The 15,582-nt window shown below is 41.2% G+C and overlaps 1 protein-coding gene across 1 annotated transcript; it reads right to left on the bottom strand.

Moving 5' to 3' along the window:
* Positions 1-4,610: 4,610 nt before the first annotated feature.
* On the bottom strand, positions 4,611-13,898 carry LOC134195131 (protein unc-13 homolog A-like). Its single transcript, XM_062664143.1, has 5 exons — positions 13,700-13,898; positions 5,926-6,317; positions 5,749-5,851; positions 5,594-5,687; positions 4,611-4,722 (listed from the first exon to the last, which is right to left on the bottom strand). The coding sequence occupies exons 1-5, from the start codon at positions 13,890-13,892 to the stop codon at positions 4,641-4,643; spliced, it is 864 nt and encodes a 287-aa protein (XP_062520127.1). The 5' UTR covers positions 13,893-13,898; the 3' UTR covers positions 4,611-4,640.
* Positions 13,899-15,582: the final 1,684 nt, after the last annotated feature.

The following is a 15,582-nucleotide window of genomic DNA, read 5'->3' as shown; positions in this document are numbered from 1 at the left end:
TCTTCCGCTCTTTCATCAAATACACCTATCTGTCCAAAAACCGTTGTCATCCTAGTCGACTGATGTAATATCTTGCACTGTAGTCACTATATTGTAATATTCTAGTTAGTGCCACAACTGGTCACAATAAAAGACATGGACTAAACCCAAAAACCCCAGCTACGTACACAGTCCACTATAGTCCTCGTCAAAACTATTGACACATGTACGCTTGGAGGCGTGGCCATGGGTAGCATGAGCAGAAATGCAACCGGTTTCAGGTCACATACGTTTTCTAAATATAAGAGAACTCTTGTGTATGTATGCGCGTAGGTATGCTAGCCTTTCGGAAACTCACATGTGCGCATCAGTAGCTTGTGTCCTCCTTTCATTTCTTGATAGCATTTTCCGCTAGCTAGACAATGGCACATTTGATGTACGCAGCAAACAGATCACAAAGCATGAGCAAGTGCCATTCCGCCTGGATTGCGTCTTCTAGTTCATGAACGTTTTGAGACCTACGAAGTTCAACACGCCGTTTGATGACCGCCCTGAAGTTTTCTATTAGTGCAAAATCTAGATCTGGTGAGCTAGCAAGACAATCGAGAAACCGTGACACGCAAAGTCTCGTTTTAGCTTCACTAGCTAGTAGGAAAGTTTTTAGGCATAGTGTAGCAATACTTGCGTCATGAAGTTCTCTTCTGCTGGTGAAAGAACTGACAACTTCCTGCGCTGCCAGCAGCAAGTTTGTTTGCTGATTTGCTGTTTCTTGCTACGCCATGTTCACTAATTGAAGCTGTTCGATGGTTTTCAGCTAGTTTTTGGTCTTCCACGGAAAGCTCTGCATTGAATTTATTCTCTAGTATCCAGTCTTTTGAGAGTTCTGTAAACAGCAGAGCAAGAAACACGTAAAAGTTGGCATGGCTTCTTGGTGCTGGAGCGGTGTAGTAACAGAATAGTGCGGTGTTGTCTTTCACAACTTGTTTGATGATGGAAAAGTTCTCTACGTGGATGCGGAGACTATGGAATAGCTTTGCGACTGCTTTTCAGATGTTTAAGAAAAATTTGGCGCAGTTTCTTAGTAAATAGCAAAACAAGGAAACTTTCCAAAAATAGTACAAGTAAACTGGAAATGGGTCAATATTTATAATGCTTCTGTATCTTGTTCATTCAATTTTTGCATAAAAAGGTGCATACAGCTAAAGATGCCTCAGAATGAACCCAAACTACAAAGAATGGGCATTTTCATCATTGGCTGAGTGAAACCAGTATGGTAGATGTTGCTCACAAGGCTGTAGGAGCCAGTCTGGCTGGTCCGGCCACTTTTTTCTAAGGTGAACTTTTACCAGAGGTCTAATTCAGAGCTGCAGAAACCACATATCAGTGTTCAAAATTGCAGTCGCTAATTCGCCAATGGCGACTAAAACTTTCCGCTGGCGATTGCATGTTTTAAAGCTAGTCACCAGTTTTGGTAAATCCGCTATGTCTACGCCGCTAAGCGGCTTGCAGTCTCTGGAGAGTCAAATCGCGCTTGTGTAGCTAATTGGCTAATCTTGTTACTGTTGAGTGGCAACGTTTTACACTGTGGTGTAACATTACACTCTGTAACAGGCAGAACGTATTCAAAACATTTGTATCATGCAGGTTGGATTGGCGTAACTGGATCTCATTACTCACTTCCACGTGTATACTGTACAAGTGTACATGTTGCTAGGATCAACAACACAACAGAACACAGCTGGTAGCAACACACTTGTAGGTGTGCTGACACTATGGTTTGCAACCTGGTTTGAGCTTGTTATCATGCTTGAGTTTTAGTGTTACACGTTGCACCTGCTCCAAGAAATGCTGGTTTGCACTGGGTTTGCAAATGGTACAGTAGGGAAGTTGGTTGGCAGTTACTTGAGTCTGGTTTGGAGCTATCAAAACATTCCAGTTGCTTAGCACGTAGTAACAAGAATAGCATTCTGCCTAGCACATAGTGGCAAGAGTAGCAGTCTAGGGCTAGCAAGGAAATGATTACTGTGGTGGGTGCTGCAAGAAACAGGGTGTCGACAGTACAAATCTCGTGCGTGCAACATGACAGAGGAAGTCGACTTCATACTATCACAATGATACCACAGCATACCAAATTGTTGTGTCATCCGTCATGCGGAAGTATGCTCTATTGTCAGACGCCATGTGAAAAGATTTCCGCTAAAATGGTAGCGTGTTATGTTACAAACTGGGTAGTCAACCCAGTCCAGTATGAACAAAGGTTTGTACGTACTGTATGCTGATATATCTACTCGTATTATGCAAATCAAAACATATCACACCATGGTTTGCAAACCATATGATACGCCTTTCATCAAAACAGCATTAGGAGATAAACAGTAAACGCAATTAGACTATACGTCTAATCAGTTAAATGGTTATTGACAAAACAATTAGATTCAGTCTAGAACTAGAGAACAACTGCATGCTAAATACAAAGTAAGATTTACACCTCCTCACACTTCTACTTTGAATGCTGATAATGAACAGTAATTCAATCCAACCAATCCAAACACGGTTGTAAATACTACTTTATAGAATACTTAGTTCTCTAAAAGTTGCATTGTTCTCTGGTCCACGTTGCCATTGGTGTTGTTAGTTATACCAATTGCTGAAGATAATTTTAGTTTTAACAAGTCAACGAAATTGCTTTAATTAATGCTTGAGTGTGAAAATTATAATTGTGTGTAAAATAATTTGTCCTGTGCATAAACCTAGTGATAGGAAGCATTAAAAAGACGTTCTGGTGTCCAACGTGGTTGTGACCATGCCTACTTGTTACAATGGCGACTAGCAAATTTTAGGAATTTTGAACACTGACATATGCATGCAGTCTGGTCAGTCAGTTTGCCGGGGTATCTCTAAAACTGGATTTTGGACAGTCGATATTTACACAAAACTTCTGATTAAAAATATAGGTGAATAAAAATTTAATATATTTACAGTTGAAACGAAAGTAAACTCTATAGCATCTTGAATTGCTATCTACGCTGCCAAGAGGACTGAGATCATTGCGCAGCCGGTATTACAGTAATTGTTGGTAAATGAGAGTAATTATTCAACAACCCGCTATACAATAGATTATATACCTAGTATGCTGGAAGATTGCTCTCTTGCACTAATGGACCACACCCTCTTAACACGTGTTAGGCCGGACCACTCTTCAAATGCTTCTTATGGGCCTGCCTCATAACTGTTAACACTTCTCACTGCATGGTGCACTTGATACTCGCTAGGGGGTGCTCTGCTACGCCAATAAATCTAATTGCATAAGCCGTTAGATGTTCGTAAGAAAGTCCAACTATTGGTACATCTATCTGAGAGCATGTAAAGTGCGCTTTCGCCAGTTTTAAGTTTAGGTTCCTAGACAATTCGAGCACATTTCATTGGCTAGGATTACCGTGCAGCAGAGAGAAGTCATGCTTGCTTCGTTGTCTTGTGCAGCATTCGTAGACAACTTCTCGCATGTCTTATCGTAAACATTTTGGGATCACTGAGAACAACAGAATCGGAGTGTCAGCAGACGAACCTGCTAGTGCCAATTACTGGAGTACACACAGCGCCGCTTCCAAAATGACAGAGAACACACCGAGCCAATCACCTGATAGTCATATTTTTAACCGATCGCAAAAAAAGATACTGCACAGGATACTTTGCAGCAAAGAAATGCAACCATTTCAGTCCAAGAAAGCGGGCAGAATGAGAAAACCCGTCCTTAGATAGTTGGTTAGTCTGCCAGACGAAATTGCAGTTTATTACAAATACATTTAAAAATAAACCAAACAGTTTTAGAGGTTCAAACTTGGAACACATAGAGAAGAAAACAAGAGACTGCAACATGCTATTCGTTTTTTGCACTAGTGCTTCTGAGCCAAGATAGAAAAAGGACGTAAACGAGCTTATGTATTGACACCGCCAGCCATAATGACTATGCATTACTATCAATATTAGGTAAAGAACTAGGTGACAATCTCATTAATTAATAGCACTTTTCCAGCTTCTCGAGCCTTTCCAAGCATTTTAACTCCTCATCCAGCCACCCTGTATTCACTTATGATTGCTAATCTGATTCTATGCTGACATTGAGTCTACATGCTTTACAATGCGTCGTGCACTCGAAATGTTACTCTCATTCAAGAAAATGAGGGAGAGGTCAGTGAGTCAGATGAAGCAATTGAATGTGTGATGCTCGCACTACTCTGGCTTCAGCATCATCATGGGGAGGTACCGTAGAAAGCAATTGGAGTAAACAGTCAAAGCAGTTTCATACAAAGTGGACTGTCACATGAATCAACTGGTTGAGATGTGATTATGAACGCCAAGGCATGCTGTGTTTATTATGTATGTAATGTCTGAGACATAACATTACTATAGAAATTGTTCTATTTAAAGTCATGTTTCTCTTAAATCGTCTTTGGCCCCTTAATGGCAAAATCCTGAACAAAACCCTGGACATCTGCCACATTTTGGCAATAGATATACACTCTTGCAGTGCTTTGAGTGCCTGAGTGGTAATATCATCACACTTGACTACGTCATTGTGCATCAATTTGAAACGTATAGGTAGAAGTTTTGCAAATATAGAGCAAGCATAGCATCTGTTTTTACGTTCGAACAGTCCCTTTCTATGGTGAACACAAGTCCTCTACAAGCCGCATATGATGGACGAAAGTCCCACAAGTGATCTGTTTTATGTCATCAGTATCCCTAAACAAAAGCCATAAATACACAAGAGTCAGGAGGCCACTGCAAGTGCACAGCAAGTATCAGAAAGACCATAAACTAAAGCAAGACACCTACAATATGCTTTGGTGACTGAAAGCTAATGTCCAATTGGTCTTCACAATTTCTGCAAAGTCGCTGTCTGTATCCGCATAGTACAACACATTACACCCATGCTGCTTTACAACCTTTATTCCCCCAATGAACTCTTTGGCATGTACCCCTGCAGTTGCATGTAGCTTTGTTCTGGAAATGTGCATAATCAACCCCTACAACTCTTAAAAAGCTACTGTCTGCATACAGGAATACCCACTGATCATTTCTCAGCAGACATGTCCGATGCACAGGAAACATTATGAGCAGAGCTGGGTGATACTAGACTCAACCCGGTCTCACTTCAACCTTAATTGTTTCAGGATTCTCTACACCAAGGAAAGAGAGAATCCAAGAACCAGGAGAACTGGATTGAGTCTTATATATACGGCTCTGGCTATGACGTTGTCCTAGCTTTGCCAATGTGGGTTTACACGGAAGTATGACACGCCTACAAGCATAATCAAGCACCTAAATCTTCACAGTGTTGCTTTAATGTACAGCATATGTAAAGTGTAAGCAAACAGTTATGTAACAAATCAATTTTAATCTCACACAAACATTTGCTCATGACAGTCAGTTCGAACAGGTGTGAGATAAATAACCAGTAGGCTACTAACATGTCATAAACTTAAATGTTGAAATAAAAACAAAAAACGAATAAACTGTGTGAATCATAAATAAAATACCCTCCAAAAGACCTAAATCTGTTGGTTTACAACACAGCAGAATATAAAAATTCTTGCCAACAACTGTCACTCACCTGTAATCAGTTAGATAAACCTTAGCAAAAGCTCGTCTTCCACTAACTTCAACTAGAACAGGAAACAGAAGCATTTCCACATTCTCAGATGCTCCTATAATCAGAGCAGATACAACACATCTGATACTATATACAAATACAAAATCATTTGCTACCAGGCAGTTCATGGACTCCATCTTTGAACAACACAGGCAAGTGAAAAAGTTTCTGACTACAAAATGAATATAATTCTGCATCTGCAGCCCATCTTCCAACAGGCTAATACCAATATATAAAATACAACCCTCAGATTTAAATTGCACCTGGAAGTATCAAGTACATTGACTACTTACTTCTTGTGATTTCACTATCATAGTCACCAAAATTTTGCCGCTTACGGTCTTCGCAAAACTAGTAGTCTTAAGTTCGTGCCATGCCTCATGTTTGCCATCTCTTAGTGAAGCAATTGGAATCATGACACGCCCCAACAGATCGTCTTGGTTTAAGCGATCATAGTCCCATACATCAATCAAGACATAGTAGAGTAAGTCGGACACACCCAGACCTCCACGTGAAGCAAGAGAAGGTAAAGCAACACGAAATGCAAATGCTGGATCACTCCAAGAAGGATTAAGACTTTTCAAAATTGTTGATGTCTTTCTAGTGTCCGAACCAATAGATATAGTACAGTAAGGGTCAGCAAGACCATTGACATCAGAAGGTGGTAAATCAACTCCACGAGACACTGCATCAAAATATCAACATTCACATAAACACTAAAATCACTCTATCCAGTTACACATTACCATTTCACAGCTATTTAACATCACAGTACGAACGATAATTTGCAACTTAGTCTTTACCTTATCTCTACAACTAAACTGTCGCATTAAGTTCAAATACAGTTTCTTCCAATAAACTAACAGTTTGTGTGCCTCGTCGTATGCTTTTGGCTTTGCTAGCAAAAAATTATTATGTTGTGCCCAGCCAGATCAGTCTGATTTGTAACGTCTCTTGTAAGAACTGTTACCAAAACTCTGCCTCAGAGGTGATTAGACCATCATGGCTGTATAGACAGAAGACACGACTTTACGTACGATCCGACCAAATACACGAAGCGCTGCAGGTTGTAGTGACCTGGAAAGATGTCCGTGCAGCCACCATGCAATACACGCACACACTGTGCCCAATGCTCCCAACACCACTGGAACAACCAATGTCCGATGCTGACACATGTGGCTTATCTCCACCTGCAAGTTTCCGTATTATCATGTCGTCGTCATCCTCTCAGTAGGGAAATTGAGATCTTTATCCTCAATTGAGCACCCACCAATTTGGCAGGTAAGTCCCAAAGAGGTACATATTTCTGTGTACTCCATGTAGTGCTAGTAATCGGCATCAAGTACTGATTGCGTGTACTATGGGGATTTCGCCAGCTCTAAACAGCATGCCCAGTAGATATCAATGACCACCAGGAAAACACTCATCTTCGTCGCCAACGGTCCCCACGGCAGATCACAAAAACTCCCTTTGACAAAAACAAGTCTACTCTCACAAGCATAGCCAAATAGACAATGAGAAAGAACCAACAGACTCATTTTGTTATATTGCTGTCGCCATCTGGGATTAAAACCTGGCTATCCTGGTCAGAGAACCAGAAATCTAACCACTACTCTCTGTTTGCACTGACTTTGCACTTTGAAAATCTGTAATAACTTCTGCACAATAGGGCAGACAGTGACGATCTTGGTATCGTCCGAAATCGCAAGTTCCCGGATTTTCTATAGCTAGGATAACGATGGCGTATGTATTACAAATGCAGTTTGATAAGACTTTTGCATATCAAGAGTCGTTAGGGTTCTTAACTTATTAAGAAGGTATGGTCTTAAAACAGGAATGCTGCTAGTAGAGGAAGTAGCCAATTAACAGGTCACTAAACGGTCTGCTGCCTTAACATCAACTTACAGTTGCTCTTGTCTCGCAAGTAGTTGCTTGACATTTCTGACTCCTCTTCTCGTTCTGATTCGTCTTGATAGCCTGCGACTTCCTTACTGTTACCTAACATCTTTGTATTATAATATGACCTCTAGAACAGTTAATGGGATATCACTTAACATCTGAGTGTGGTAAACAGATACAGCTGCATCATTAGTCAGTTCCGAGCATAAAGTCAACGCGAACAGAGAGTAGACTCTATGTGGTGCTCAACCAGATCAGTCTGGTTTGCAAAGTCTATTACAAGTACCGGAAGCAAACCCTGCTTCAGAAGAACTTAGACCATCACGGCTGCCTAGAAAGAAGACATGACTTTACGAAGGATCCAAGTAGATCCCACAAGCATTGTTTTCTGTAAGTGCTGCAGGTTGTGATGACCTCGAATAATGTCCAGCCACCATGCAATACCTGCGTGCACTGTGCCCAAAGCTCCCAAGACCACCGAAACCACAAGTGTTCGACAATGCCACATGCGGCTTATCTCCACTCGCAAGTCGCTGTACTTTGCCAAGTTCTCAGCATGTTTCCTGCCAATGTTGTCATCAGCAGGACAGCTGATATCAATAAGAAAAGTGTTTGTCTTCTTATTTCTGAGACAGACGTCTGGACGATTGGCTTTGATCTTCTTGGCAGTGGGGATGGTGGTATCCCACATCATAATAATGTCATCCGTCTCCACAAGCCTATCAGGATGATGCCGATACCATCTGCTCTCCACTGAAACCCCAAAATGGCGACAAACATCCCAGTGAATGATGGAGGCCACCTGACAGTGTCGATCAGTGTAGTCCATCGGTGCCAAAGCACTACAACCTGCCACAATGTGGTTGACTGTTTCCAGCCCTACACTGCACATGCGGCAAGTAGGACTGACGTCACGATGTAGAATATTGTGCTCATAGTACCGAGTCGAAAAGCTTGGCTTTGAGCAGCAACAACCAGTCTCTCAGTTGCAGCAGAAAGATTCGCTGCCTTTAGCCATCCGTAGATCTCTTTCATGTCCACAGGCGGTTGTTCAGTGAGACGGCGATACTGCCCGTTCATAGGCTTCCCGCTCCAGGACCGCAGACGAAGAAAACTACAACACGTACGGAAATGTCTTGCATCTGTTTCAGGCGCTTGCTCGAAGCCACCTTCAACCGAGATTGATGCATTCCTGTGTAAGCTCTGCAACTTGTCGTCCGAAGCAAGACTAGACTTTATAACAAATATAATTTTTTATTGACTATATGAAGGCAATGGATGATATTAGTGCTGAGGAAGACTCAACACTGGATGATTCAATTAGCTACCACCATTGTCTTCCCTGCCTCCGCAAAGATGTCTTAGCTCTGCCTAGTGTAACACATCGTATCAATTGGATCAGCGGTAATGTGTTGGATACTCTTGGTTGCATGCCATTGTGAAGTACGGAATGCTGCACTGTATGCTTGCACTAGACTCGTACCCTGTCTTCTCCTCGTGCGAGCTCCAAAATGGCGATATACTACTAAACACCATGATTGATATCAACATGGCGTCCTAGACTAAAAATAATTTTGACGACTTAAAGTTTTTGGAAACTCTACAAATGACAACAACTAGTTGTACCGATTTTTCAAGCCCTGCCTAATATAACAGATACAACTGATATAACAGTTTTAATTAGTTAAAGAACAAGTTCATAACGTTTAAAGCTAGCTAGACTTAACATCATATCAGTCCAAACAAACAAAAACAATTGAGAAATAAGGCAAACGAACTAGAGAATTGTGACACCAATGTAAACTAGCTAGAGGCGTAGTGATAACAATGATAACTAACCAGGAACTACGTGCAAGCGCTGAAGCAGTTAATAGTACGTAATATGAGCAAAACCCAGGCAGCAATATTGTTAATAGCAGCACAATAAACAGCGTGCAAATTCATTAGAAGCACTGTCAAGACAAAGACAACCAATGAACAAATATTGCGATAACAATGCAAAGTATAAATACAGCGTTAACTTTCTGACAACAGTGCACATTTACATTAAATACTTTGGAACAGTTGGCAATTACTAATTGCAGGTTATTAAAGGAACACTCCACCGGTCGACGCATCTCTGACACCGCCCTTGGCGCTAAACGTTTCTTGTCACACATCAAGTTGGGAAGTTTGGCGCTATCTCATAACAGCTACATAAGTGGAAAATAATTGCAATAGTGTTGAAGCCAATTTATCTATGTATATCAAAACAGTAAACATTTCAAGGACAATCTTCTGTTCGCAAAGATGACTTACACCAGTCAAGGATTCATATCTATCCAATGAAACATCGAAACAAACTGAAAACCGTATCACACTACCTCAGCTAGAGTTCCTTGCTGTAGATATTGGAAGAAGAGCCACAAACTTTGTGACTCAGAAACTGAAATTTCTAATAGACAAACGTGTGATAATCACCGATTCACAACGTGTTCTTCATTGGATGAGACTAGTAAACGGTTGTCAACGTTCATGAAGAACAAAATCAAAATAACTTCACAAATAGGAAAATGTGACATTTCAATACAATCCTTCAGACCAAAATCCAGCTAACCATATAACAAGGGGACTCACAGTGCCTGATCTCAAGAACTTCAATTTGTGGTGGAATGGTCCTATGTGGTTAACAGAATTAGAAGAACACTGGCCTGTAACTAACAATACTATAATTACGCAAGAGATGCTGAAAAAAGTGAATGGGAGACAAAGGGATCAAAGACGATAATGCTAGAGCCTACTAATTTTGTAGAGAGTCAGACAGTAACAGGAACAGCTATTGATGGAACTAAATATTCAACATTGCAGAAATTTCTAAATGTAACTGCCTGTGTTGCCAGGTTTCTATACACTTTTATGGAAACGACTGAAGGAAGATTATCCAACATCATTTACAGAACGGAATCTATTGACAGGACAACTATTGCAGACAGCAACTAGGCTCAGACTACTGAATGCCAAAGAAATCAGGTTGTCACGAAAGTTGTGGGAATACATAGTACAGCACAACTGTTTTGAGGATCTCATCTCACAACTAAAGAAAGGCAGGAAACATTGCTTACAACTTCAGTTAGACCTTGAACCTGATCAATTTGACCATTTGAGAAGTCACGCACGTTTGTAGGATGAATTGGAACATGATGCAGAGTTTCCTATTCTACTCCCAAGAAGACAACACTTTACAGAGCTTGTTAAAGATGCACATTACAAATTGTTTCATGCAGGAGTGTCTCATACACTCTCTCGGATCAGACAAACATACTGGATTCCACAAAAAAGAGCTGAAGTTTGTCAAGTAATCGCTCATTGTATTATTTGTAGACGACCTGAAGAAGCACCTTTTTCTACTAGAAGTGCCCCCTTGCCTAAGGAGAGAGTACCAAGATCTACACCATTCAAGAATACTGATCTTGATTGCCTAGGGCCGATAGTCATAAAAGAAGGTCAACAAACAACAAAGGTATGGGTTTGTTTGTTTACATGCTTGGTCACAAGAGCCATACATTTGGAGTGGATTATTGATTTATCAGCAAGAGAATTCTTGAACAGTTTAATAAGATTTATTGCAGGACAGGTAAAACCTAATCAAATAATCTCAATGCCCCTCCATTTCGATTGACTCACAAGGCTCTGACCAGATCTGAGAAAGTGTCAGCAAGTAATGAAGATATGAGGTATTCCGCTTCGGAAGGAATAACATGGAAATTCATAGTGGAGTTAGCTCCACAGCAACGGCAATTTTATGAGCGCCTTGTTGGAATAGTCAAACACTCTTTCTGAAAGGCAGTTGGCAAAAGACTACTTACTTGGAATTAACTAGTCACTCTTCTCATGGAAACAGAAGCAGTGATCAACAGACGACCACTAATGTATGTAAACAAAATGTTGGATCAAACTTTGCTCTAAATCCAGCACACTTCCTGAATGAGAGTCAGAACTTGGTTTTAGTATTACTAGACTCTGATTCTTCAGATGAAGATTACAAGGAAACCAATGACTGAGCAAACAAATTATTGACATATTAGAAACAACATTGAAAAGATCTTAGAAGGATTCTGGAACCATGGTATGACAACTATTTACTGAGCCTTAGGGAACAATTTGGGAAAGGCCATAAAGATCCAACAGATACAACAGAACCAAGAATTGGAGAGGTTGTTGTCATTCGTGACCAACAACTCAAATGAGGAATGTGGAAACTAGGAAGAATCAAAGAGCTAGTAGAAAGCTTTGATGGCAATGTTCTGAGTGCATACCTGTTGCGTCCCAATCGAAAGACTCTGACGAGGTCGATTACTGTATGGTACCCTTTGGAAGTGCCGAAAAAAGATAGAGTTGACTAAATTGATTGTTCTGACAAAGTTTGGTGGGGAGTGTCACGCCTGTTGTCATGATTAATTGAGACAGATTAGACTTGACAATTGATTGACATGAGAAGCACATGATCTATAGTCGTGTGCTTAAACACGTGACCATGTGACTCTGACTATATATAGTTGTAATCAATTTTGTAGAGTCAGTGTAAGTTGTGCACGGGTTAGTGCTTGTGCTTGTGCTTGAGTTTCTTTGGTACAACAAATAGATCATTTAAACAATCAGAGTATGGAATACGATCACAATTACAATTACAATCACGATTACGATTATGATAGCGACCAGGATTATGAAATCGGAATAGAGATAACACCCGTGTAGTGCCAATTCTTATATGGCCTAGGGTTAGATTGCTGCTACATGGATCTGGAAGGCTGAGGCTACTTCATGCTACACTATCACTGGAAACACTGTCCTATAGGCATCTTTGAGAAAAGTTTAGGCATTCAGTCAATTTCGATCTGTAGAAACCTGAATACATAACCTGATTGCATCACCAAACCAAAACCATGAGAGCAGTTAATCAGCACCCGCCACATCCATTAGCCTCGCCCCAGACGCAGTGTGGATTGCAGCCCCGGATGCGCCGCCATCACCACTATGTCTGGTTTGGTACCGTCTTTGTGGGCGGGAGTAATATGTAATCAAATTCTTCAGCTCGTGTCATACTAAATGATATTAGCTAGAAATTGAGCTTTTAATTGGGCTTTGGCATTGTTCTAGCCTCTGTACTTGTTGATATTGCGATTTTAGGCCACTGTCGAGCGTTGGTAAGATATTGCAGCTACGCTAGGAAGCGTAGCAGTGAAATGGAAGATCAGAAATGGCACTGGCAGTGCATCATATGCCTTTGCACGCGTGCACAAGTTCCCAGTTGAAGCTGCAATGCATCATATGCCTCTACTACAATGCGTCATATGCCTCTACTGCAATGCATTAGACTGCTGTCTGCAAGATCCCACGTAGCCTCGAAGTTCCAGACCGTCTCCCAAAAGAAATGAGAGACAGGCTGGATCAAATTCTGATCAAACCAAGTTCGGAAGTAGGCGTAGTTAACCTAAGTGAAATGAAAGGGTTGCAACAGTCAAAAACACCTCTCTAGGTAATAGTGCTATGCCGCCCAATGTGACAATAGGAGATCAATTACTACATTTTAGAGGTGTGTTCAAACAAGGTGGGTGGTAATCAACTGCGATGGCGGCAAATCTACAGCGGTCCGCTGTTCGGGATGCATTGAATCAATTTTGAGAGCATTGGGCGCTGTTTTAAAGGCACAGTCCAGTGCAGTTTCACATCACAAAAGGCGCACGTGTATGCAATCAATTACGAGCTGTCTTTACACACAGTTGTCGAACACGCCTTTGCCAGAAGCCATGCATGTCACTACATAACTCTCAGCGTTCATTGGCCGCCACTTCAGTGGCAGCAGCTTGCTGATTGGCTGACTTGGATCACTTCCAAACTCGATCAGAAGATGATCCAGACCATCTCTCATTTTTTGGGAGACAGTCTGGAACTTCGAGGCTAGATCCCACGCTAGTCGTTTCCTGTAATCTAATACGCGGACAAAATAACTGACACTAATCATGTCCCGAGGGACATGATATAAGCGGTGACCGCAAGGGGGTACCAAACCAGGTGATGGCGGTGCATCCGGGGCTGCAATCCACATTGCGTCTGGGGCGAGGCTACACATCCATAGCTACTAGTACATATATATGTATTTACTCGAACTAATAATTAAACAAGGCTAACCTCTAATGCTGATAGTCGCATATCCTAGCTGTGAGTCCATGTTTCCCTTCTTATGAAAAGCGAAGAGTCCTGGTGTAAGAGAAAAACGAGAAGCATTTGAACCTCCGCTGTGATCACTACCACTGCATGATAAACAGGCGGATGTCGTGGAGTCTAGTGGAGACGGACTGCTGACTGGATAGCCCTCCTGCATGTGTAACTTTAGTTCGCATCCGGGAGCACATCTAATAAAGTCCCGGATTTACTAAATTATATTTTATAAAGTATTAAGCTAAAGTAGAAGACTAACTTCTCTTTAATATTAATAATTATTGTCACATGGTTTTGGTTTGGTGAGGTTTGTATCCACCGTTTCGGTTTGTGTAAAGTTGCGTTTTACACGGGTATTATCTAGAGCCATGTGCGTTTGCCGGTACTGTATTGACTGAGTATACTCTGAGTTAACAGGATTATTGATTTGTCAGATTGGCTCTGCGAATAGATGACACGCGAAGCTAAAACTCAGGGACCAAGACGGTGATTCACTGAAGATTCTCTACGTAGATTCGACAGCTGGTGGACAAATTCTCTCCAATTCTGCGAAGACTGACCACCACGTTACAGAAATACTGAACAAAATCTAGTCATCAAATACACAGACGAAGATTTACGTCTGCGGCTTGAGAATTCCGTCTTAATTAATTAATTAAAGGAGAACTTCACCTGTCCGCGCATCTCTGACTCCGCCCTCGCGGCTACATGTTTCTGGTCACACATCAAGTTGGGAAGTTTGGTGCTATCTCAGAGCAAACTTGATAGCGGAGCATTAGGCTAACAAAAACGTACGAGGCGGTTTTCCAAATAACGTCCAGTACCTAGAGATTTCGTTTTCCCGCTTCGTGTAGACTTTGATTTTTCCGTGTGTTTTTCACATTACGAGGCAAGCCCTTTTGTTGTGTAGTATATGACCTCCGTTCGTACAAAGAAACACGGAGGAAAGTGCGAATAACTAAGCGATCGCAATGAAACTTTACTTTTGTATAGATAAAGAGTAGAAGCATTACCGTAGCAGTTTAAGGAATTCTCAAATATACTATGAGTTGTACAATGTTTCTTTGTAATAAACTAGCTTGTGTACAATTAATTAATGTTCTAGCATTGCCTGGTACTAATGAAACTTTACTTCTGTGTAGAGTATTAGAGCAGCAGCATTAAGCTAACGTAGCAGTCTAGTTAGCTAAAGGATCAAATACACTATGAGTTGTAACAATGTATGTGTTTCTCTAGTAAAAGGACATGAACAAGAATACAAAATATTCGTGTTCTCTAATATCAGACACCCGATTTGCTTGATGCAAGTGCAATATAGACGAGAACTGTGAAGAATTGTGTTAGTGTAACAAAGTAGGGATGGCTGCTTACTCTAGTTGCTTGAAGAACTAGGGGTCGAAACTTTCGCAGACAAGTACTCATACTTTACATCTGAAACAAATCCCTACTTCACTCTGTTTGGTTTCAAGGTGGCTGCTTGGATAGGAGTAGGGATTTAGTTGTGGGAAATTGGTTTCAGATGTAAAGTATGAGACTGGTTTCAGATGTAAAGTATGAGTACACGAAAGTTTCAACCCCCTATTTCTTCAAGCACTAGCTTAAAGTACGCAGCCATCCCTACTTTATTTATTGATTACATAAATATTTTTGCATTCTTGTAATTAGTAGGAACAGGCCTTTTGCGCACAAGTGCTCGTTTGACGTGCGCTAGCAGCAGCTCACGACACCCGACAAAAGCACAAAAGTTGCTTATTGCATTTGCACAAAACTTGCTATAAATCAATAATACCGTCTATCGACCCCCCACATCCGGCTGTCTAACCCGGTCTTACTGTCACCCATACGCATGCGCG

This window comes from Corticium candelabrum, chromosome 19 (assembly GCF_963422355.1).
Source record: "Corticium candelabrum chromosome 19, ooCorCand1.1, whole genome shotgun sequence".
In the NCBI taxonomy this organism is placed as follows: Eukaryota; Metazoa; Porifera; class Homoscleromorpha; order Homosclerophorida; family Plakinidae; genus Corticium; species Corticium candelabrum.
The sequence above is the reverse complement of the archived record's forward strand: the minus strand, read 5'-3'. Positions and strand labels throughout refer to the sequence as shown.